We start from the raw sequence: 26,264 nt of genomic DNA on the forward strand, positions 1-26,264 counted from the left end.
TTTTTTTTTCATTTGTTCAGAGAGATTAGTTGCTCTTGGCAGAAATGTATTTTGTTGAAACAGTAGCAAAAATGAATCTAAAGAAGCTTAAATGAAGATTGAGAATTTCTAAGTAACATGGCAAAGACTTGCAAAGACAGAAATTATACAAAAATTTCAAATAGTAATGTACAGTCATGAGGAAAGAATATTTTTCTTGCAGGAAGAGGGGATACAAACGTGTGGGTTTAGATATGGATGGATGGGAATTGCAGAATAAGAGCAGTTAAAAGGGAAAGAAGAAGAACTATATATCATAAGTCATTACCAATTTAAAGTAATGCGTAGGTCAGCCATTTCTCTAACCACCTAATTCTTTGACCTCATCCATTTATGAAGAAAAGTTCTTCTCCTTGGGCTTCTGGCTCTTCTGGTGTTTTCCTTGTGGCACAGTGTGTGTAGTGATAAGGGCTTCCCTTTGTGCAGGACATTTGGAATCTTAACAAATGAAACATAACAGTGAAAAGGTCATTAGTAGTAGTTGTTCTTTGTTACAAGGAACCTGCATTGCTTCAAAGCAGCAGTAGCAATTTCAGAGTCAAAGGAGCTTCATTCTCTTTCAGAAACGTTGTGCCTGGTGTGTAACATAACTGCAGATCACTGAGGTGCAAACAGCTTTCTACTGAAGTGATGAATTGTGCTGTGCTTTAATCTGCATATGAGGTGAAGAAGCATCAGGGAGGGATGGATGAGGTCATCGTGCCTAATGGAATGCTCTTTGTCTGTTGCTGCAGAGAATGAGACTCGTCCCATTAAAGCCAGTTAAATCTCTGAGATTAATGGCATCTAGAAGCAGGGTTTGAACACCTGCTGTGAAACTAAATGGTCTTTGATTTATAATTTTAATCTCTCTGTTTTTTCCCTTATGCTTAAAATTCTAGTTAGGGGTAAGGTTTAGCTTCCCCCCGCACTGGCACAACTGCCCTCCTTCAGGTCACACTCATTGCTACTAGATAGAGATGCTACTTTTAATGATTCCATATATCTCTTAGTTTTCTAAAGTCTCATGAGATGCTTTCTCTTTTTGTGATGATTGAAAATATCATAAGAATTTGTAGAAAGGGGCACTGTTTTGAGGCCTTTTTAGCTGACTCTGTTGATCCAAGTTCAGTGGATTTATATATTTTTTTTTCACATACTTGCAATGTGTGCATTAAAATATGTATAATCTGCTCTGGAAGCCCTTTTGGCAACACCGCTGAAGCAGTTTGAATTATTTTTCACTCGGATTCAGATTGTATCTTTATATAATGTGGTGAAATCCAGTGCTGGAAAACATGCAAGACTGACAGCCCTGGAAATTGAAATCCCTGTTAATCCGTGTACTAGCTAGCACAGCCTAGCTGGAGCAGACTCTCTATCTTGGCAGCACGGCTCATGGTTAACCTGATGAGATGACCTCTGTTTCTGTTATTTATTGTTTACAGAACACTGAAGGTTTGCAAAGATTTTTCACAGTAAAAGCAATGTGTTTCAATTTCTGTTTTCAACATCTTTCTGTATGATGTGTTTATTACAGTTTAAATATAGGTTTGTGTCTTTTAAAAAAGCAGAGCTATGAACACTGTCCTGAATTTCTTCTGTAAAATAAGTGCTTGTGTACAGTTGTATTATTTGTTGTAGCAATTGGTAGGGCTGTAGTGAAAGAAACAGAATGCATCATGGTGACATTAGCAATTTAGGATTTCTGCTAGATCACTCAGCAACTGTCTTATCAGCATCATTGTGAAAGTGGCATGTAACAGGAGAAAGGGTTGGCCACGTATGAAAGGATGGAGAGAATTTGTTCCTCTATCCAAAGTGTGCACCTCAGAGAGAGTGCCATCCTTTCTCTGGGGGGAGCATGCTGGGGTAGAGCATAGCAACCAGATCATACTAGGAAGTTTGGTATTCCTCTTTGTTGAGTGTCATTCTCATGTTAAATGTCTGTCTTCTCAAGTTACACATTTCCTAACAGTGCCAGAAATTGCCAATTTTTACTTCACCAGATGTATACAATATGTGCAAGTTTCCTTGTTTGGTGTGGTTTGGGTGTGGGGTTTTTTGTGTGTCTAATTCCTTTTCTTTTTGACCCTCTCTAGATCAAATATTGCATTTATTATTGCATTAAGTACTCAGTGGAAAGTCATTTCATCCTCAGCATTTTCCCTCTGGGCTCTTTACTTTGAATTCCAACAATAGATTCATAAAGCGACACTTCTGATCTGACTTCAACACTGCACCCACAGCAAAAGTAAAGGTTTTATTTGTAAAATATTGTATTGTAATTGTGTTTTACTTTGTGTCCTGAGTAGACACCATTTCCAATAATTCCTTTTCATTTGTTTGTTTAGTTTTTTTGTTTTGGTATTCCTTCAAGAGCTTTGATCTTGGAGTGTTGTCCTGGAAGTAGATTAAACAACATGTCTTTCTGTAGCACTATGCAAATGACATCAATGCAGAGACTTAGGAAATAAAGGAGAAAGACTATAACTGCAAAAGGCTTACAGTAGAAGAGAAGAGATGGAGACTGTGAGATTTTAATATTGTAAGAGCATTTTTAGTATCACTGTCAGGTGAAGAAAAGAAATAAAAGCAAATGCAGGAAAGGAAAGGTAGTCTTTTAGCATTTTATTGGTGTTTACATGAATACTCTCTTCTGCTGATGACAGCATGTTTTGGTTACCTTAAAAAGGAGAGGAACTGAGGTCTGCAGAGACTAGAAGGATGAGGGTGGATGGATAGAGGGGAGCACAAAAGTGGGTACAGGCCCTAGTGTATGTGTTTTAGGGGTGTGTATATATAATATATATTTTTGGTAGTCTTGGGCAGCACTAAGGATCTTGGAGACTGCACATCATCCAGCCTTGGCATAAAATGAAAGAGTGGTCAGGAAGTTTCCCTTTAAGCAGCTGTGGGAATTGTGGAAAAATTGGATACAAACTAACCAGCCCAAGAAAGCTGAATCTGTGCCTTTACTGTTAGTAAAATATAAGTGAAGATGCAATCATTCTGTGTGTTTCTGTTTAGGGGCTGAAGGTGACCTTGACACATTTGGTGTCTCAAGTGTAGATTCCTCAAAAGGAGCAGTCAGAGCTATGTTTCAGTGTATGCAATCTGTGTATACATACTGTATGCTTATAAGATCCCAAAGTGATAAATGAAAAATGATGGCTACAAAGCTACCAAAGTGATTTTGTATATGATGGAGACATCAGTGACACTTCATGTAATTTAGTATTTGACTGATGAAAGCTGTCAGCCACTGAGAAGCCATTGGGATAGATGTCACTAAAGAAATTGAATTTTCACAACATTGTTAAGTTTTTGGTTTTTTTTTTATGGAATAGATTTTTTCCCTGAAAGCTTATAAATGAAAATAATTAAAAAGAGCATCGTTGTTAAGAATTAGATAATCCATGGAAATCAAAGTAATCTAAATAAAATAAGAGGATTTTTAAGTCTGGGAAAATATAGAATACATTTATTTTATTATTTTTGAGACACAAATACACAGAGCAGCACCATGTATGCTCTGAAGAAAACCCACAAGTGGCTTTCCTTTATTGAAACAAGTATGTCAAGAGCCATTCATTCCTCATTTAACTTTAGGCTATTTGACATCTCCTTATTTGTTGTTTGACATTTTCATTGAGAGCATTGCACCAGCTAGTATATGATTTCTGTTGTGTCAAGATTTGTTACTTTTAAACAGACTTAAAAATAGAAAAATAGAACTTAAATTTTTAACTTTTGTGTTGGAGGAAGAAAATAAAGTTTTGATTTATTCTCTTTAGAAGAACTTTTTATTTCTCTCTTTTTTTCTTTTCCTTTTTTTTTTTTTTGGTGTTTCATATATTTTAGAATCTAGTTAAAAATAAGCAAGTTTATATTGACATGGTTCAGGCATGTGCAGGGATGTTCCTAATATGTGTGAAGCCTCTGTATGTGAATACATGGGATCATGAGTATATAAAGATTGTAGTAATAAAGAATTTGGCCTTTTGTTTTTGCAAACTCTGATGGTTTGGATATTTTAGTTATAGAATGGTCTTTGAAAATCTTTGTACCTTCCATTGTTTTTAATTTTACCTGATTTATTTCAGGAAAGGATTTATTAACTTGGTATTTCACAGAAACTTTAAAATATCTGTATTGTACTTCAGGATTTATTGAGTAACTAAAAATGTGGATGAACTTTCAGAAAGATCTAATAGAAACAATTTTTTTTCCTTCTGGCTTCTTATTCCAGGATTCTAATAGCTTTGTCAGGGTTCCTATGTTTCTGATTCACATCTTTAGAAATGATGCAGAGGAGAGCTGTCCGATTTTTCTGTTGCAGTTCAGTTCTAACTGAATCAGAGATCTGTATGCAAGATCTGATATGGAGGAGTGTCATTTGGATTGGTGGAACTCCCTTTGCTTATAGTCATGGGAGTTAATCATGGGATTAGAGGAAACATTAAACAGATTTCATTTGTGTGTTAAATCTTGTTCAGTGTGTGTGGTAAAAATCTTGTTGAGGTATAAATTATATAATTAATCATCTTTGCGGTGATACTGTTAAAGGGCAACAAATTGAGGTAGTAGCCCACTTGCCCCTTATGCAATCTGCTCTGGTGGGATGTGTCTCCGCCTATGGGATGCCATGACCAGGGTTGGACTTAGATGATTTTTAAAGTCACTTTTAACCAAAACCATTCTGTAATTATCTGATACTAATTGTATATTATCTGTACTAATTTGCATAATCAGTGCAGACTGAGCCCTTGGAAGGTTCAGGCCACCTATCCCATTGGATACTCTATTCCTTATCCAAGAACTAGGGAAAGAATCCAGAATCTTGGTGTGATACCCATGTGTTTTGGATGCCTGCCTTGATAGAAAAGCTACATAGAAATGAATGTCCAGTGCCCTTTAAAACTGTACCAAAGTGCTTCAGAACTGAACCCACTGCAAGAAGATGAAGTTGCCTTTTTTATCTAACTGAAGTAGGCTGTCACAATAGTAATTTCATGACACTTTGGAGCTCATCCAGCAGTTCTTTATGGTAGTAACTGCTTTAATATAATCTTTATTTTGGAAGTTTGCCTAATATTAATGCGCAGAATACCCACTAATAGTTTTGTTTTAACAGTAAAATTTTGATCTTTAGATTGCTGATTCATATTTAAAATGTATTATATTAAGTTTCTATGAAAGCTAAATACCAGGTACTGTCAAGTACTTTTATACAGTGATACACTAAATGACAGAGAACTGTTTTAAGTTGAATATAATTTAAAAAAATAACCCAACTATTTGAAATTGCTGTATCACTGTCTTCCTTCTGGTTTTTCTTTACATCCATGTACAAACTTTGGCATGTTTTTTAGTACAGTTTACAAATATAAAAAAGTATGTCCAGATGGCTACAGCAATAATCTGTGATGGGATGATCTTCTTTTTTAATTATTCAGTTATACACAAGAGACTCCAATCTGTGTTGCCTTTTCCCAGTTTATACAGAATGCAACAGCTAAGCTTGCATTACTTTATTATTGCCTCTTTTTTACCTGCTTTAATTAACTTTGCCTTTGCTTGAAACTACTTTGTACATCTTCCAGATTTGACAAAAATTTTTCATCCAACTCTAACCTTAATATTCCTCTTCCTTCACTCAAGTGATATGACTTCTCTCTTCCCAGCTAGTTTTTCCTATGATTGTCTCAGTGCACTGTCATCTGCACTGTTGCATTGACCTCCCTCCACTCCTGAATTTGTGCTTTTAGTTCAATCAAGCCATGTTTATAAATGGGATTTTTGATGTCTTTTTTTTTTTTTTTTAGGTTGATTTTTTTTTTTTTTAGTTTTTTTGGACAGCTTTCAAAACACAAGCTTTTGTAATTTAAGAGTGTTTTCTATGTAGTGAAATTTCAGCACATTGTTAATGCAGATTTTTTGTAGTTGTCCCACATAGATTCCTAATTCTCATAGGTGAAATTTCAAAAGTCACTTTCTCTATGACTAAAAAGCTTGCAGTATGAGACTCAGACCTTAGCAGAAAATGGAAACATGGCTGTGCTTGGTCAGAGGGGCATCCAGCCCAGCCCCTGGTTTTAGTCAGGAGCAGACAGCATATGGCTCAGGGAACAGGGTAAGACCACAGCTAGCAGCTAGTGGGATTTTTGCAGAACATTGTATCAGTGTCAGGCTCAGGAAGTTCCTGAATTCATACTGCAAAATGAGAGTTTCTGGATATTTTATAGCCATCAATGGGTCCATTTTCTGAAGGTCTTCCTGACCCCATTTTGAAACACTGTAATTTTTTTAAATGAACAGGACGCTGTTGTACAGACTCTGTTCGAGCTGCTATTAAATTCATCACTTGAAACTGTATTTCTACTACAGAGCAGCTTGTGTTCTGTGTCGTTGATGGTGTTGACAGTCTGTTGGGCCCCAAGAAATTGTGTCTGGTTTGCCAATAATAGTACCAACTGAAAAAGGAAGAGGCAAGTGTTGTGTAGAGAAAAAAAAAAGAAGATGAAATGCAAGGCTATATGTGCTGATCCCTTATTTGCTACAGTTTTTCCTTCTCCATTTCCTTTCCCTGTCCTAGCTGGCACTTTGGCCTTTCCTGGATTATTTTCTTTCACTTCATGCCTTTCCCTTGTTAAACCTCTTCTGTTTCTTCTTTCACTTTTCCGACTTTTATTTGCAAAAATCATTACCATTTCATTTTGCCATTATTTTGTAAAAGAAAAGCTTTTCTGGCTTTGTAGTTAGTCTGATGTGGAGAATCCTTCCTTTTATTGCCTTGTTTCTGATGGTCAGTCTAATGATCAGAGTTCAGTGGGTGTTCCAAGCACTGCATGGGGAAAAGCTTTCTCAATGACTGGAACAAGGCTCTAGATATGAGTGCAAGGAAACTTTAAGTAGGAATCTATGTCCTAGGAGGATATCAAAAAGGCTGAGGAGCTAATGGATAGCTAAGGAAGAAAAAGATATTTTAAAAAAAGTGCTGAGATTTTATTGGAACTTGGGCCTAATCTGTGCTGATTTGACTTTATTCCTACCCCTAAATTGCCTGTGGTTCTCGTCTGTGTGGTCCTTCTGGGTCAGCCTGTGCTTGCTCAGAGAGCTGAGGTCCACTGGCTCTACACCCCACTGATGAGGCAGAGAAGCCCACAATGTGATAATTGAATTCCAAGGTGTTGTTACAAACTCCTGGCTTCACTCAGGCCAGTTTTCTTGAAGCAGTGCTTCCTTTGCTGAAATCACAAATATCAGCTCTTTGAGAAGTGCTGGGGAAATAGCTTTGATGACACGTTCTTGTTTTATGAGTTGTCACCCTTAGCTACAGATATTTGCTGTCTTTTGGCAGAATGTCACTATGAATTCAAGGACTGATTTTTGACTGTGCTAGTCAATAACAGCTGATGGCTGTCTGCCTCTTGCAGAACTTAAAATTCATGCCACTGCAGAAATGAATGACAGTATAAAAAAAAGTTGAAGGAACCCAGTCATCATTTTTTAATTGAAGTTGACTCTCACTTTATGCATATATAAATTAGAATGTGCTAGTCTGCTGCATAGTAAACAGTCTGCTTTGCTGGGTCCAGTGATGGCACTTGGTGGTGTATGGCTGGGTTGTTTCACTGAAGAAGATCTGTACCTTCCAGTCCCATCTCAGTGTTTAGTGAGGTGATCTTTGGGCTATTGCTCTAATCTAATTGTGTATCTGAGTGATATGCAAATTGTTTTTCTAAGAGTATGCCAAGTACAGAATGTATTTCAAAGTAATTATTCTATAAAGAGGTGTAGTGCATTTTTGTACATTTGACAGGAAGCAGGATGTGCTACAGTAAAAACAGCTACTTGAGGGATTTTTTGGGTTTTTTGTTTTTTCTTTTTTTGAAAGAGCCCTCTTGATACCTGCGTCTGGCCTCCATCCATTTTTCCTTTCTGAGCTCCAGGGCTTGTCACTACTGGTGAATTGAACGCATACACATTGCCTTAGAATTTAGTTAAATTGTTTTGGTAGCTGTGGTGACAAAGTCTTTTTTATGTATTATTTTCTCTAACAATCTTCCTTTCAAATGTTTTGCATCTGTTTGTGGAGTTTGGCTTTAACGAGTGAAGAGGAATTATAGAAAGAGGCACTGAGCTACATTACATGGGTATTTATGAGACCCTCTTTCCTGATTTGTCTTCATGCTTACTAGTGATACACAACAGTGTGGCCTTTTTTCTGGTGAAGAGGAAACAGCAGTTCTCACAATTTTCTTGTCACTTGCAGCAGCAAGCAAATGTTCTCTTCTTTTATTAAATTGTAAAAAAGGTACCACTAGCAATATAGTAGACAAACTAGGTATTTTTCATAAAAGTGTCATGACCAAAGATGAAATAATTTATACTATTTTAAAGTCTGTGCAGTAGCAATATAGAACAACATATTTCTTTGTACTCATAATTCTGTTCTAATAAACCCATAGAATGTGCAGTTTGTTTCATTAGTTAAATACTTTTTTCCCAGGCTTGTGCTAGTGCAAAAAGGTAATCTGAAATAGTTACTTCACATGAACAATTTTTTTTTTCCAAATCTTGACTGTTTTGCAAAGATGTGGAGCAAAGTGCCCAGGGCAAGTGGAATGAGTCTCCAGCAACAAATTACATGAGCAGCATCTGCAAGAGTAAACACTGGTGTGCATGTAAAGAAACCCCAGATCTGCTTGTGAATGCCTGTACCCAGAACCAGTCCTGAAATTGGCATTTTTTAAACATGCCCAACCCTGCTGTTTGTACACTTTTGTTGACAAAGACTCACTTCATCTTTCACCAAAAGTGTAGTTTAAAACTGTCACTTACATAATCAGCAAGGATAATTATTTGAAAGCATCTTCACTTTGCAACAACTGCAGCTAGTGTGGCAGCTTTTGCATGCAGTGGCTAATTTTGATTGAACAAAGGAAAATGTAGTTTATAATTTAGAGGTAAGTTGTACTTCCAACATGGTGTACTTTAACTGATCTGGAAATATTGACATCCTAATTATTTGACTTTAAATATATGACTTCAGAGCCTGGAGGGAATAGTCTTTAAATGAATCTGCTTGGACCTAGCAGTAGCAGGTACTTATCTTGAATGCTTAACTGTGCACACTTTTTCCCTTTAGCAATAGGTCTCATTTTTTGGTTCAGCTGAAACAGAAAATCTTGAATTGCTGTTTTTTTCTTTATAAATTACTGTTGTTGGAGAAACCAAAGGCTACATTTGTAAAATATAATACCTTTGCCTAATGGGTCTCATTCATCTTCATATTTCTTCTAGGCAAGCTGGATCAAAACAAAGGGAATGAGGGATAGAATAAGTGCACAAGACCCTTTATATACAGGAGTGAAATAATATATTGAAATAAATTGCATTCTATAGTGCTGCTTATTCTGCTTTCTTTTTCATTTTGCATCTTCAGATTGTTTTACAAACTTACAAACTTGTAAAATGAAATTTGTTGAAAGTCTATATAAAAGTCTCTGATAGAAAAGTTATGCAAATAACAGGTCAGTGTGCAAATATTTGACAATAGTTAAAAAGCTGGTCAGTATCACATTAATTTGGATATATGTTTTGAAGAGTTTTGACCTGACCATTATTGTCATTGTTGAGAGAGATGTCCATATGGAAATTATACAGAAATCAAGGAAACTGGCGGACTCTTTTCATGTTTGGGGTCCTCTTGGCTTTGTCTTTTCTTGTCATATTGCTTCAGGCTAGCTATCCCTTCTTAGTATGAAAGCTGCACTCTCAGTAAGGAGAGGGGGTGATTTCAGAAAAGATTACTTTGTCTGCTTCAAGCATTCTGACTTGTTGCAGTGTCTCAGGTACGTGTAGCGTGCTTCCACAGGCTCACTCTTGCTGCTGCTGTCTTGGGCAGCAATAGAACTGGTGCAGTGGTCCTTACTCAGGGGTGCACAGAAGGGAGCACTCTAGCCCGTACAAGTTCTGTGGAAAACGATTAGGATTTGAAGTCACTTCTAAGGTGTCTGTTCATTGCTTCATGCTGTGGGTATATAGTGAAGGTGTGTATCTCTTGAGAGGAGGTTTAATTGTATATTTTGCAGGGGTTGGGACTGTAAAGATTTTTTGGTTCTTGGGGAAGAGTTTTGTTTGGTTGGTTTTCCTTGGTTTTTTTTGTGGATCCTTAAAAAATACTTTTTTTTTTTTACTCTAGCAGTGTATTAGGTGCAGTCTCCAGATTCCTTTCTCCTTCCATGCATACACTCGTGTAGCGAAATGGGTAGAAACTTAAAGAACTTGTGATGAGGTTTCTATCTACTGCCTTGATTTACTGTTCTTCCGTCAGTTAGGGCCTCTGAAGATTCTCCTCTGAGTTGTTGCAAGTAAGCTTCTCCTCACAGTTCCCTACAATAATATATTTAAATTAATACATCAAAAATCATTAATAGACTTAAATTAATAAAATAGTGCAATAGACACAAACATCTAGAGGTTGAGGTAGAGAGAAGTTCAGGCTGTTAACTTTTATTTTCTGAGATATATGGTCAGAAGTGTGCTCACACCTTTCTTTTTTCCTCCTCCTTTCTCCTTGTTTTTGGATATTCTAAATGAGAGAGTGTTTCCTGTCTCAGTTTTTGCCATGTGAGATACATGCAGTGAGAGGAAGAGTTCAACTAGTACAAAAAAAAGTCCTTGGCCCCAAAATTCTTCCACAGCATGACTATACCATGCAAACAATTGTCAGAGACCACCTATGGCATGTAAGTAGTCAGTCGTGAAAGAGAATGCTGTTTGGATTTAGAGGCCAAGGAAAGGTGGTATTGTGAAGGAATCTTTGTTTCTGCTACTGAGTTTTGTTCACAGGGGACAAGTGGGAGAAGTCCTCTTGATACCTGCAGGGTACAAGATATCAGACCTGTTAACATTTTTATCTTAGTCCTTACTAATACCACTATTAGTCCCATGAAATTAAGTATCCTTGTGTAATGGAAGCCAAGGCATCCATACCTATGTGCATATATAATATCTGGATGAAGGGTTGTGGTCCTTTTCTTTCTTTCTGGAGAAAGAGGATTATCTTTATGCAGTGTTTGCTGACTTGAACTGTTTTTTTTTTTTTTTGAAACTTGGCTGTGATATGGAAGCCTGGTTTCATAAAGACCATGGGCTTCATCTGCAGCCAGAGAGACAAAAAAAGCTCTGAATTCAGTACAAATGTTTAATTTCATTCTTGTTTAATTCCTTTCCATTATATTCACACATTTATGAGTATTTCTGGGACTTTCAAAAAAAGTTTTGGGGGTTTTTTGTTTGTGTTTTATTTTTTTTTTTAACATGGAAGTACCATATTCCTAGGTCTTGGGATATTTGCTGCTATACTGTGTGCAAGAAAAAAATTTTGAGATCTTAATGAAGGTATCAGATCTTTATTTTGCTTCCTAAATGCACAAACATAATCTTAAGAACTAAGAATTAGAAGTAGTGGTTAGTAATGTACTTGTGATCTATAAGTTAGGAATAGGAGCACTATAACCCACATAAACTACTTGAAATTGTGTAAGAATAGTACATCATACATACAAATATCAATCTTAAGAGAAAATTGGAACAAGTGCTTCATGCACTACATGCATTAGTATCCAGAATTTCTGTGATCAGATACTGCCTGTTGTGAGCCACAAGCAGTTTGTTGGGCCAGATTCTTATTGGTACATGACATTGTAAGACACTGCTTAGGAAGGTAAGGATATGAATCTAATTGCCTCCAAGCTTCTCCTCCTTTTTTTTCAGTAACTTAAGAAAATTTCGCATAGAAGCTAAAATTGGCTATTACATTTTCTGCTCAGATGTATTATGCCTTTGATCTACTTATTTTAGTTTAAATGAATGAGAATTAGATGTGTCCACATCTAAGCTGGAAGACTACTAAAGGCAGCAAAATAAGGTGGTAAAAGAAGAGCAGTTCGTCTTATGAAGTCTGGTGCTAGTAATGTTAGGGACCAATGTTTACTATCCATTTTGCCTTCTGAGTGTAGCTTTTAGAGCACACTGCTGTTATTGTGGAGTATCTTTTCATTAACAGCCCTTTGTTTTATGCATTTAGGATGTTTATTTTATGCAAATAGAAAGTTTCCACCTTATTAAACAGCGCACTACAATTCAGTGAGATCAATCATTTTAGAAGTCAAAATTGCTGATTTTCTTTTCCTGAATTTCTCCATTAATTAGAAGAGTGACATTTCTGCCTTTATAGAGCTGTCTTAAATCTCTGGTCTTCCCCCATGAAAGCCAGTGATGTTTCATATCTGCGTATTGTCAGCACACAAGCCTGTGTGACTCACTAAAGCTGCTAGTGGTGAAGGTTTCTTTTGGGTTGTGTGGTTAGGTTATTGCTGCTTGGCATGTTTTTAGTGAAGAAGCTAAAGGGACTGGGTTGGATCTAAAATTATGTTGACACTGTACATATTCTATTACTTATATAAGGGTCTGGTTATTGGATGTTTCAAAAAATCAGGGAGTTGAACTTCAACTTTTTTTCCTGATTTGAAATTAAAACCATTGCATCGTTGATTGGTATCTAAATTTTACTGGAAAGGGGTCTTTGTCATTTGAATCTGCAATTCACAGCCCTGTCACCAGTCAGAAAATGGATGGGGATTAAGCCAGTGTCAGAACAAGTGATTCTCACTTCTCTAAAGCAAAAGTGTGTGTCAGAGCATTGAGGTGAATCTTTTCCTACCTATTTCTGTGCTGTCCCATACAAACTCTACAGATAGGCAAAAAATCCATGCTATAGAGCTATTGTTCTCTCAAAGTAGTCATTCACATGAGGAAGCAATTCCTCTTCTACCTTATATTTGTAAGATGTCAGAGCAGTCCTTCATCTCTGAGGAAAGCAAGGCAAGAAGCAGTGGATCCCAGTGAACAGGAAAGATAGATTTAAATATGTTTGCTCTATCTAAGAGGATAAAATAAAATATTTTGGAGAATATTCTTTTCCTCACATGTTACAAAATGAAAGAGAGGGGGTAATGAATATCTGCATCTGACAATAGTCAAATGCTATACAGAAAGGAAGCAGTGTTGTTTTGTTTTAAATTTCAAGAATTGTTTCATTTTTCTGTGGTTTGCTCTCATTCTTAAATACGGTTTTGTTTTTTTTTTTTTCTCCAGGTTCTTTTCCCACATGAGTGCAAGAAGAGTAGACAGTTAAAAAAAGTGACTGTTGTGGAGGACAGCATGACCACCATGAAAGGAAGCTGCTTCCTCACACTGCTCTTGGCAGGATTTGGGGTGTTAGGAATACTGGACTCAACAACAGAAGATACCCACTGCCACAGAGCTGAGCACCCAATTATTGCATACAAAGGTAAGATGTAAATGCAAAAAGTCTTTTCCAGAAGTAGGCTAAGTATTGTGTAATCACTTCATGGAAACCTCTGCTTTTGATATAGAACAAAATGGGGAAAAAGGTGCATTCAGTGCTGTTATATAAAAATCTGGGCTGTATTCTATGCAAATTAAATACGATTAGGCTTTCAAATTTTGTTCAGTATTTGTAGCTGAATGTATCACTTAAAGGTGGGTGACTCATTTTCCTTTGTGACTAAAACCAGCCTGTACTGTTGCATGGAGTTATTCCTTTCCAAGTGCATAATTCTACATGTGTACACTTAATTTCATGAAGTTGCTCTTGTCCTCTTCCTTCACCCAATCAGACCTCTCTGTGTGGCAGCCCTGCCCTTGAGCTTTTTTGAGAATTTGGTGTTATCTACAAACTTTACAGACTGTGTTCTGTTGCCTCCCATTCTTTATTAAGGCATTAAGCAGGATGAGTTCCAGGATCAACCCTTGTGTTATTCCACTTGTTCCTGGCTCAGGTGGGGTAAGGGATATTAAACATTTACTCTCCAAATGGTAGTTCTTAAATCCCTTCTGCTAAACAACAGATGCCGTCTTTGATACCTTAGTGGTGGTATGAGTCTCTCAGTGTCATCCATTTCTGCTGCCACTAGGTCATCTGCCCAAGTCAGCAGCAGGCTGATATTTTCCCTGTTCAACCTTTCATCCCTGTTTAAACTTCCATTACTATTGGAGCAGTAGAAGCAGTTCTTGTTGCCCTTGATGTTCCACACAAATGGTAAATCCCACTGAACTTTGTTTAACCTGACGTAATCCCTCCATGCTCATCTGGTCTTTCTAAATTCCTCCTTGTCCCTGCTTACGCCTGATAGAGCCCTTTTTGTACTGGAGCTGCACGAGTTCCTTCTTTCACCAGGGCAGTCTCTTCATACATATGGTTGTCATCTTGAGTATTGGGGTGGAATGCTGAGGAACACTTGGAACAAAGCAAAGAATACTTGGAGGATGTTTTCTGTAAAAACCTGAGGCAGTTATAACTTATCTGCCTTTTTTTGTTTATTTGAATTGAGATTTTTCCATTACTGTCATAACTTAGAGGGAGTTCCAAATAGTTTCTAGTTATGAGGGTGTAGGGATTAAGATGTATTATATTACACACTGAATTCCTCCAGTTTCTCTAAGAAAGCACATGTGTAAGTTTTTATTTCAATGAATTAGAATTTATTGAATTTTAATTGGAAAAAGATTTGTTTCCATTCTTTTCATAAACTTTGAGAAAATAAAGTTGTGTTTTTTACAGAAAGTATTTTGTTCTGGTACTTTAGTAGTTTAATAATAATAATGGTACCAGCTGTCCTGTTCTTGAATACACTGGAGAAGGAACTGTACCTCGGAACAGCAAACCACCAGTGTATTGTGAAGGAGGGACCTTTATCACTCACTTATTGATGAGCTAAATAGTGTGAGTTATTCTGATGAATTACCTGGTTTCCTTAGCATTCATATTGTGGTATAATTTAGTTTAAAATGCTTTTTTCTATCAGAACACGTGTACACAATTTTCTAAATTAAAGTAATTAAGGTAGAAGGGTTAAAATTCTGGCACTTAGCTTCTTAATTTCACAAATAAGAGATCACTGCATGTACTTTTTGGTTTTGTGTATGCAACTGTATAAGAAAATAATTGATACTCATTAGCAGTGCTATGTTCTAGGAGTTGATTAAAAATGTTTTGGTTTATGAATCTAATTCAGCCAATATTTAGGAGGGTTTCTTGAATATAGACCAATCCTGCCTTCTAGACCTCCTATGTTTTCTTTCATATTTAATTTCTAGTGATGTCCTTCCAGTTCTAACTCACTATGATAAGGCTTTTTGGGGATAGAAGCCATATTGTTCCAATTGCATCTTTTGATATAGCTAAAGATAGTGTCACAGTTAGAGTTTACTGAAAAAAAAAAAAAACCAATTTATTTTTACTGTAAATATATGTGGGAAACATAATGATATGTTCAGATTGTTGGTCAGATTGTTAATATAAGATCTAGTAAGATTTTGAATGCCAGACTCCCTTTTGACCTTTATGGTAAAAATACTATGAATTAGTATGTATCTATGATATACCTTAGTCTTTATGAACTGGCATCTTTAGAAAAATATTCTGTCAAGCTGTGGTTCATACTTCACACAATAGTCTGTTTGGTGTCCTTAATAACTCTTGAAAAGGACATGTAGAAACATCTTTGCAGTGCAATATACAGCATGTGATAGCTGGGTAACCTTGCTGGTGTGGGCACACAGCATTTGACTTGTAGTTGCAGGACTGCCAGTTAATGGAAAACAGAAATTTTGAGACCCCAGGAAAAAGTGCATGATAGGTTTGTCTTTGAATCTGTATGTTAGGAACAGATTAATTGGGGTATCAGAATATAAGAAGCGAGATGTGTGTGAGAAGCCACTCTCTGAATGAGTCTTGCAATAGGAGTTGGCATGTTTCAACCAGCCTTACTGATATCCATATTCTTTCTGAGACATTTGCTGACTTCATGAATGCCTATAAGGAAAATGCTTTCTGTATCTATTGATGTTGTTAGTGCTGCTAGACCAACATAGAGTTGAGAAATCAATTTGTTAGAGTCAAAGTCCCTTTGAGTGCTGCATTAATGCCCTGGTCTGTAAAGTCATCTTGTAGCAGTGCTAGATCCACCAGAGCTAAATACTGTGTGGCATGCTGAACATCAGCCAAGGCTGTGAGTGCTATTGAATGGTAGGTGCTTTAGAACTTGTAAACTTAGTACTAACTTTACAGAGATATCAACACTTTTATTTTACTTATAAATGATCAAAGCTCTTTTTTTTTTTTTTTTGGTAGTTTCTGGTATGCCAAAGTAGCAATGTACTTACTTGATTTGTCTTCCTTTGAGAGGTATGGTAGATGAAGTATGAACTATTAAATAAAACTAATGGAGTGAGAGTCTGGTGTAGAGTATGGATGAACAGATGCAAAAAAAAAAAAAAAAACACCAAAAAAACCCCCAAACTAATAAAAAGACAAAATAGTCCCCAGGAGTTGTCACAGTGAAATATGAAATGGGAGTATATCTCCTGAAAGAGCTTGCTTTCTTTCCCACTGCTCATCAAAAATTGCTCACTTAGGTGATGATTCTGTCAAGCTACCTTGTGTAGAGATGCATATACTATTTCTAGCGCTGATTTTTCCAGCTAAATAGTTTTAGTTGAAGACTGTGATAGATCTTCTGTTAGGAAATGGCAAGAATTTCACCCACCAGTTGAGAACTTTTGCTCAAGTACTTTTTTAGCTGGTGGAAGAGGAAAAAGAAGATGCAGTAGCAGGAGATGCACACACTTTGAAAGGACTTTTGACATGATCCCAAAGATTTCATTTTGTGTCTCTCATACATAGTATTGATAAGCATGTTGTAATTTGTTTATCTGCATAATTAATATTAGGACTGCATAATGCACCTTTTTTGCTTTCCCAGAAGCTATAAATAAGAAGCTCTGCTATAGATCAGAAAATGTTGGCAGCTCTAAAATATCTTATTATAGAGCTTTCTTCATATAAGGCGCTTTGCGTCTTCCTTGGAAGCTGAAAATTTGCTTTTCTCATTATTTAAAGTTGTTAGGAATTATCACAGAAAGCAAATTTATATAAAAGAGACCTCTAAGTACTGGAGTGAGCAGTTCAGTGTTTCATGTGGTGAAACTGACTGATGGTACATGGTCCCTCTTTGAAGTCCTTTCTCTCTCTCTCTCTCTTTCTAAGGAGGAGTCTGCGCCTAGAAGTGCAAAAAATGTGCTGTTGAAATGCAGGTTTAATAAAAAACTTAAAAAAAAGGTAAAAAAAAATCTGTCTGCTAAGAATTCATCAGCTATCCTAATTAATTCCAATAATTGGAGTCAAGAGTTTATAAATCAAGTGTATTTTAGAACTGGGTGAAAGGAAAGAAGGTGCAGATTACAGAATGGATACACACACAGAGATTCACTGTGAGATCCTTGATCTTTACACGTTTCCAAATGTTTGCATTGCAAAAAAAAGGAAATTATGTTTGAAGTATCTTAAGAGTTAGGACAGAAAAGGCTTAAATAAGCTACTCATTAAAGATAGTGTTACAAATTTTATTTTTATAAAATTTTATTTCATTTGGGTATACTTTCATTTGCATGCATCTATGAAATGTTAGCTCTGTAAGTGTATTAGGATTTATTGATGGTCAGCTACTTGGAAAAAAGCATTCTCTTATTATAGTGAAGGAATTCTACTATAGTGTTTAACCTGAACAGTTAGAAAAGGCTGTAAAACCCACATTTGCTCTGTGAGAAACAATGCTGCTTTATAAAGGTTGAACTGTTCTTAAGCAAAAAAACCCAAAGCAAAACAGTTGTGTAGTGTAATGTTTGTCTAAATATTTCCAGCATTTCATAGTCCACCTGCTCTACAGAACGTTTGAGGTAGATCTCTGGGGACCTGCCCTTTTATTAGATTATAAAAAAAACCCCAACGAAACCAAAAATGAAAGCAAAAATGATAAAATTAGTTACAGTGGCAGCTTGTTTCTCCAGACACACACTTTTTCTGAACTTTGAAACACCAGACCTTTCAAAACTCAGCTGAAGATTTGTTCTGTAGACAGACCCCCTATCCATGAGGTAGAACTGAAGGGGCCATCACAACTGCTTAGCAGTGTGTGAGTGAGCTGGAAAAAAAATTGGCCCAAATCCAGTTTCAGGTGTGAAATTTTAAGTGTTGACTGTCCTGCAGTTTATCTGCATAAAGTTGAATTTCTTAGGCTTTTCTATAAGAAATAAAGTGCAGTTGTGAACTTGACTTAATTGGTATTGGGAGAACAGCAGAGACCATTTGCTCTGGGGCAAGTCTCATTCTTATAGGCTCCCATAAAATAATTAGACTTTAAAGTTGTGCTGTCTCAACAAAAAACATCAATTTAAATAATTTTAGAAGCTATATTTAGTGATAATTTAAATACCTACTGTGCTGTAACAAAGTTATCAGTTGAATAAACATGCTTGAAAATAGCATGTCTCAATCCACAGAAGAAATGAACTTAAACCCTTCATTTCAACTTGAGGTTAACCAGAAAAGAAAAATAGCATAGTTATTTTTGATTCCTTGGTTAGAGAATCGTAAGAAATATATTTTCTTAACCTTATTGTCTGACCACCACAGAATTCCCTTACTTGATGTTTGTCTAAGTAATATAGACTCAGTACATTGCTCTGCTCATTTTATCCTGTGGTTTGTGTACGGAGTGCATGCACTTAACATGTGCCAAGAGGAAATAATATGTGGGCTGAATGAAGGAGGATAAATGGCATATGAACTTGATTTTGTTTGTACTCTTCTCTTTAACCTAATCTTCTTGCAAGTTTTCTTGTAAACTAATAGTAGTCCATTAAACTGTTTAGTTTTTCCTTTGTTTCCAATTGTTCATAAATATATTTCAAAGATGATCTTCCAGTATCTGCAATGGTATTATGGTATATTGCTTTCCATTCTGTATCATCTTTCGGGTTTTTCTTTAAATGAAGATGATTTTTCAGTGAAGATTGCTAGATATTGCAATTTTGTTTGTCTAGATGATAGGACTATGAGATTGTTTGCACTACCTTGCCAACAATCAGCCCCTCTTAAGGAGGAAAATATTCCTTTACCAGTTCTATATATTTTTCTTTACTGAATCAGGTTTTCTTTTACTTTTGTATAGGAGATCAAGAATCTGATGGGGAAGAGCAACCTTCAACTCTTATTGTTAACTAAAAAAATATCTTTGGAGACTGAAGTTCACTATCCTATATTTCCCCAAATCACCCAGTGTCATTGGTGCCCATTCCCATCAAAGTGAAGGAATGGTAGGGGATGAATTCTCAAAGCAATGGACTTGCATATCAGCTACTTTTTTTTCCCTCTGAAAGTGATCATGTTTTGAAGCAAGCATCAATTCACAATTATTTTGGCATCCCAGTCAAGTGCTGGACCTAATAATTTCCATAAATTTTGGTAATATAAAATTATCTGTGGCTACAATGACTAGTGAGCTGTGCAGACATGTCCTATGAGCCTTCCCATGGCTGAGTTGTTCCTTTTTGCCCTAATGTGGCTCTTTAGAGCATGTGCAGTTCTCTGGTTGTTAACAAAGAGCAAAATGAGTGAGAGGCTCCTGCTGCATTCTACTATCTGTACAAAGTGAGCAGATGGACTTAAAATCTGGATTTTTTTGTGATCTTTCTTTTTTTCTTCTTCTTCAAAAGAGCTGTATTTTTGCTAAAGTGTTGTAAATCATCCAAACTGGGATATGTTAAATAAACAGATCAGCAATCAAGAAATAGAGCTGGTATGCAGATGAAGTTCTGTTAATTTTTTGTATGTGTGCTTACAGCAAGAGGGAGCACAATATTGCACTAATTTTTTTCTGTTTCATTTTTTTCCCCACCAGATAGAATTTTATTTTTTTTTCATAAGTAAGACTGGAGAAAAGGGGCTCAGGGATGACCTTATCATGCTCTATTATTCATCCTGACAGGAGGCTGTATCAAGGTGTAGATTGTAACAAGTGGTGGGACAGGAGGAAGCGGCCTCAAGTTTTTCCAGGGAAGACTTATATTGGACATTAGGAAAAACTTTTTCATTGAAAGCATTGTTGTGCATTTAGCCAGGCTGCCCAGGGAGGTGGTAGAGTCACCACATCTGTATGTATTCAATAGAGATATGATGCCTGGGGAATTGGTTTAGTGGTGAGCTTGGCAGTGCTGGGTTAACAGTTGGACTCAATGATCTCAATGGTATTTTCCAACCCAAACCAGTCTAAGTAACTTAGACTGCTGGATCAGAAAAAATGCCAACAATCGCAGTTACTGGCCATCTGCTCCTGGTCAACTTTGTTTTCATACTTTGTAGTGACACAGTTACTGGAAAGACTCATCCCAGTGGTCTTCCCTTCCAGATCCTGTGCAGTGTTTATGGGGCCTGTATTGCTGTCACTTGATGGCACCTGCTGCCCTTACTGCCTGTCACTGCCTGTCACCTTCTGCTGCCTGTCACTTTGGCTGAGATACTGGGGAAACTCTGGCCCATCCTTTGGCCTTGCTTCAAGCTCTAAAGTTTCAAGAATTTCAAGAGGTGGGGAGAAAAACGTTACTTAACATTTTGGTTTTCTTTCTAATTTCTTAAATAACCAGAGTCTTACCTATAACCTTACCAAGATATATTCTGTTTATTAGATAGATTGGGTGGAAACAGAGAACCACAGTCAGTGATTCTTCAAAGTGGGTTGTTTTTTTTTGTGTGTGTGTTTTTTTTTTTGGTGTTTTTTTTTTGTTTTGTTTTGGTTTTTTGTTTTGTTTTGTTTTGTTTTTTTTTACATGCTTTCTTCCTTGTCTTCCTTCTGTGGCAATGCTTGTCTGCAGTTGACAAGACTTTAGGACTCTGCATAGCAGCTGTTTTTCTGTGGCTAGATAGATAGATACTTGTTACATGACAAGTATAGATAGATACTTGTTACATGACAATTTGTCATATTCAGGTTGGACCAAACTTTGGCTTGTCATAAGCTTGTCTTTCCATTTCCAGTGCTCACTTCAGATTCTGTTTTGATGGATTTATGGCTATTTTCTACCATTTCTCAGAATCAGGACTGGACTGTTTTACAACCAGCTCTACAATAAATCTACTAAAATAGTTGTTAGTAGTGACAAACCCCTGGAGTTTACCAGTGTCTTTTAGAACAAAAGTAAATTCTACAAAGAGAAATGTTGATTGTAGTGTTGTGGTTCTTTTTTTTTTTTTTTTTTCCTTGCATATTGCTTTCTTTTTTTTTTTTTTTTTTTGGCTTTGGGGCATATTTTTATTTTGTGGTGGGGGAGTGGAGGAGTTGGGGAATATATTCCTCTTTGAAGTCCTGGCTCCAAACTCTTAAATAGATTAGTGTCAGGCTTTGTTCTCTATACCCTTTTTCTTCATAATATGTCTTATTTTGTTGGATTTTGTGTTTCTTCATGAAATAGCATCTGACCTTTATTTTGTGAGCTACAGTCTTGGGCAGAATTGACAGGATCAAGAAATTTTATTTTGCTGAAACAATGTAAATAAAAAAGTTTGTTATGTTCATACACCAACATCAGTAAGAATGCACCATTGCAGGATGGTCATTTCTAGCAAAAAAAGGTCTTGCTAATTGAAGCATAGATATTTCCAACGAAAATAACAGTGCATGGGCACTGTCTATGGGCAGTCTGCATTCTGTTTCTGCTCCCTACAATACATGTATTAAAATTGAGCAGATTTCTTTACAAAACTCTGTCTTGAGACTAAATAATGATTTCCCATAAGTATACAACACAGTTGCCTTCAAAATGAATTCTTTGACTGGCTGCCAAAGCCAGCACGTAAGTGTTAAAATGTGAAAGATTAAATCACTCTGAAGAGAGTGCATGACTGAGGATGGCAAATGTGTTTCATGGGCAGTCTGTCCCTCTGTCACATTCAGGAAGATTGTCAGCAGTATCACAGGGACCAGAGATTCTAACTGTAAGGAGTAGCTGCTCTCCCTGGGAAGAGCATTAGGACTCTGTGCTGGATGAGATGTCAAGTTAGTGGTTTTTGACTGTGCTGGAAGTGCTGAAACCACTTTCATCTAGGTGGGGGTTCAGTCTTTTTTCCCTTACACTTCCTTATATTTGTATGCAGTATGTGTGTTTGAACAATGAAGCATAAACAATTCCAAACCCTTGTACAGAAAAATAAGAAATAAGTAGGCATTGCAGCAGATGTTCCTGTGTCTTCCCTGAGGGTGCAGACAGTGAGAACCCAAATTCCCTTTAATTATCCCAGTAATAGACATATGCACACACATAAGAATACAGCAATATGTACTTCTGGCAGGGGAGCTCTGGCAGGGCAGAGAAAACAGGAATGCAGAGTAGATTTTAGATTTTGAAGGTTAGAGTGCATTGTTAAGGCAGATGAGGGAACTGGGGCAGGGCAACTGCTGTGACTGCCTGGAGAGCAGTAGACAGGTGGCCAGGGCAGCCACTTTGTGCCTTCTGAGAGAATCAATGAAAGATGAAAGGACTTGAGTAAAAGGAAGCAAGTTTTCTGTAGGCTTAAGAAAGAAATTCAAGTTTTCATTCATTCAAAGTCAAGAAACATATACTGTAGGAAGTATGTTCATTTTCTTTTTTCTCCATTAATAATAAATTACTTACAGCCCTGCCTTATTACCTCCAAAATTGTTCTGAAGCTGTAATAGCTGTTCATAAAATGAATGCACAGTAAACAGGTGGTGAACTTTCTGGAGAATATCAAGAGGTTTATGGTCTTGGGATTTGTTTTATTACAAATGATTTAAAGTGGAGAGGAGTGCAAGAAGCTAGCAGAGCTTCTAGATAAGGCTAGATATAGATATTTATTTCTTGGCTTCTGCAGTTCTCTTTGTATAGAAAAGCAAGCTTTGGGACTGTATTAAGTTTTATTGCTTAGTAGAAGGAAGACAGCTGGTTTGTTTATGGGATCTAGAGACCTCCAGAATACTGCATCTTGAAAGGGATATGTAGTTTTGAGGTTGCTTTGTCTTTTTGTTGGTTCTTTTTTTCTTTCATTTTTTCTTCCCCTCTCTCTATAAGCAAAGATGAGCTCTGAAATGCAGATGGAGATCTGATATATTTTCATGTTTCCAAAGAAGAACCAAATGTAGTGTGGTAAGATTTAAAAGAAGAATCTTTTAGTTTGTGGTTGGTGATTTAATCATTCTGGGCAACTTTGTAACTTCATCTTTTCCTTTATAGAGGACTGGATTGCATTAAACAACCCAGTCCAGACAAAAATGTCTCTTTTTTTTTTTTTTTTTTTTTTTCCTTGGAGAGAAGTGATGTTTCGTTTTTTCTTTTATCTTCCTGGACACCTTTTTTGGAAGCTGTAGAATTCCTACTGTCTAATCTCTAATTATCAGAATGCCTATATTTTTCAATATATTATTCTGATTAAAACATATTCATTGTTTCTATAGGAAATATTTTAAATTTACAATTTTATTAAAAAATAAGGGCTTGACTAAACATATAAACATATATTCTCTCATGTCCCAGTTATGATATCCATCCCCACACTCTTAATTCTGTACACAGCCCTAATATAAACAAGTTCTGTATTGCAGGTAAAGTGTCTTTTTCATTAAAATGCAATACTGAATACTGTAACTACTCCATCTGTCCTAATCCTTTCATTTTACAGAAAAGCATTAAATGGTGTTGGTTGATGCTGTCTTTTTGTCATTGAACTACTGCTCTTCTTCTCATATGTTGTTTTCAGCCTGTTTCTGGTGTACTCCAATTAGATTGTTAGAGCCTTCTGGTAGCACAGACCATTAGATTTATTTACATCTCTGGCCCTCCTGAGGCCTGACAAATCAATGTTTGTACCTATGAAAAAGTGGACATGCCAACTACATTCTAGTAACAGGTGGACCAGGAATTTTGCTGGAGTGTAGAGCTGAGTGTTGAGCGTTCTTTTCAAATTGTATTTTTTCTTCTAGAAAACGTTGCCTCTTTCTGTGAGGTTTAAATGTTAGAGACTCGTTAACTCCTTGTTTATTTGACTAAAGTTCTAAATGCAGTAGTTTGGCCTTCTTGTGTATGAAAGTTTACAGAAAAAGCACCTTCCTGATGCCTTCTAATTCATTCTGGCGGGGTACATATGTGCCTTATACTTAATGTTGTGTTACTTGGGCATTTTCTTTATCCTTCTAGTTAACTCCAACTGTGGAACCAAAATGAAGTGTTGCTCTTACCTTCAAGCTCTATTATTGTAGGATGCATTAATAATTATTTTTTCTGCCCCTGCAATGCATGCTAAAGGAGGACAGCAGTAGGAGCATGTAGGAAGGGTTAATGGATACGCAGACTGTGATTGTATTGGGTGTGACAGGCTTTGCATCCCACAGCACCTCTGGATGTGCAACCTTAGCAAGGGACACTCTACAGAATCTCCCTGTGGGATTTTCTCCAGTCCCATGGAATAAGTCTCCACAGCATGGGAAGGCAGTCACCTTGGGGATACAATTCTGTAATAAGCAGTCAGGGTCATAAAGTTGAGGAGGTATATGGTCCTGGAAGCAGATGCACAAACATAACACTGCATATAGAAAGCATATGTCTGGAATTAAAGGAAAAGAAGGCTGTAAATGGGCAGGCCTTCTCTCCTTTGCAGTGAGCTGCTGTCCTCTGAGTGCTTGGCTTCTACCATGGGCCTTATGGAAGAAGAGCAGAGCAGATGTTTGTGCTTAGATTTTGTAATGAATATAGTTTAGCTTTTTTTTTTTTTTTTTTTTTTTTTTTTTTTCTGGAGTACTGTAAGCTGTAGAATGAATCTTTTCTGTAAGAGAAATCAAAAATATTTGCTGTATTAATTATAGTTGTTTGATGAGTTTTTTTTGGTTTATGATTCTTTTAGCATATTTTTGATTTTCTTTCTCAAAAGAAATGGCACTTTTAATGATTTCATGGTTAATGCATCCAACAGAAATAAATCAATTGGGAAAAATCTGCTCTGGCCTTTTCCGCAACAAAGCTAAGCTCTGTTAGAGTAGAGCCTAGAGTAGGAATTTGCTTCAAAGTAAGTAAAAATAAAGCATGAGTCTACAAGCATATAAAGAATAGGTTGCATTTGTATGGGTTTAAACACTTTGTACCAGAAATAGAACTGCCACAGTTGTGGTGGAGCTTCATGGTACTGCAGCCTGAGGAGTGTACAAAATAGTTTGTTCAGGCACAGCAATGAGTTTCTTTCCATTGCAATGACAACCAGACAAGCTCCAATGCCTAATCCAGAAGATTGTTTGCAGCTGTATTTTCAGAAGTTCACCTGAGGGAAAAAAACCTGTATATGATATCTTATATTGTCAGTTACATGTTTGCAACTATAGCTGCTTTCTACCCAGTATTTACTCTTTTTTTATTTTTACGCTTACTGATCAAAATTATTTAAAACATTGGAGTCATTGCATGCAAATGCCAAGAAACATATGGCTTGAACAAGTTCTAGAAAAAGAAGTTATATTTTTGACAAGTTATATTTCTGGTAAGCAGGGGTGTGAATTGTGATTGGTTTCAGAAGTAATACAACTGTTCTTTTGGTGAACTTTCTTGATGGAGTCCTCTTTTTAGTTAGAACCTGTGGAATAGTGTTGGCATATATTTCCTTTCTTCACTTGAGCTGTGGCAGCTTTTTTCCTTTTATCTGCAGTGAGTCAATGACTTACCAGCAAGGGTGTGTTTAATATATTTCTGTGAGGAGAGAATATAGTGTGAAAGAGGTAGGAAAACTGGTGATCGGAAGTGTAAGAAAAAAGTATAGGCAAAAGTGAATCATAAAAGATTCTGCAACAGTCTCTGTCATGCCATTTTTCTTGCCTGTTTTTACAATATGGAGCAATGCTTATTAACCTGAAGTTGTTCTGAGTGAATTTATTATTCACAGATATATTTATAATATAATGTAATTTTAAAATGAGAACTTAACAGTCACACTGAGTCAATACAAATGGTGCACAGAAATTGCTGAAGAAAACCTTGTTTTTCTCAGTTCTAGTTTTAAGATTAAGACTGTGGAGTCCTAAAGTGCCACAGCAGAGTGTTTAGAAGTGCTCCTAGCTGTCTCCTTCAAGCACAAAAGTTGCAAATGAACCCCCAGGCAGGACATGCTGAATGAATGAACAGGTGGATCTCCTCTTGCCACTCCTGACACCTTGCTTAATATATTCCCCTGGGGTTAATGGTTCTGTCACCAGGGCACTAGGGGTGATGTAATGGAGTCAGTGTGGCACATCCCTGGGGAGACTTCTGACATGTCT

General features: G+C 36.6%; 1 protein-coding gene across 10 annotated transcripts in view; it reads left to right on the forward strand.

Moving 5' to 3' along the window:
• The window catches only part of SEMA5A (semaphorin 5A), a 312,223-nt gene that overhangs the window by 85,302 nt on the left and 200,657 nt on the right, over positions 1-26,264 (forward strand). For 9 of the 10 annotated variants that reach the window (XM_021546911.3, XM_021546907.3, XM_085573625.1 and 6 more), the window contains one exon: positions 13,189-13,384. In XM_021546911.3, coding sequence (XP_021402586.1) covers positions 13,255-13,384 — 130 coding nt within the window. In that variant the 5' untranslated portion in view covers positions 13,189-13,254. Of the gene's footprint in view, positions 1-13,188; positions 13,385-20,253; positions 20,540-26,264 lie in introns of those variants that run through there. The other variant, XM_021546906.3, reaches the window with a different exon arrangement.

The sequence above is a fragment of the Lonchura striata genome, chromosome 2, assembly GCF_050655825.1.
Source record: "Lonchura striata isolate lonStrDom1 chromosome 2, ASM5065582v1, whole genome shotgun sequence".
NCBI classification, from domain to species: Eukaryota; Metazoa; Chordata; class Aves; order Passeriformes; family Estrildidae; genus Lonchura; species Lonchura striata.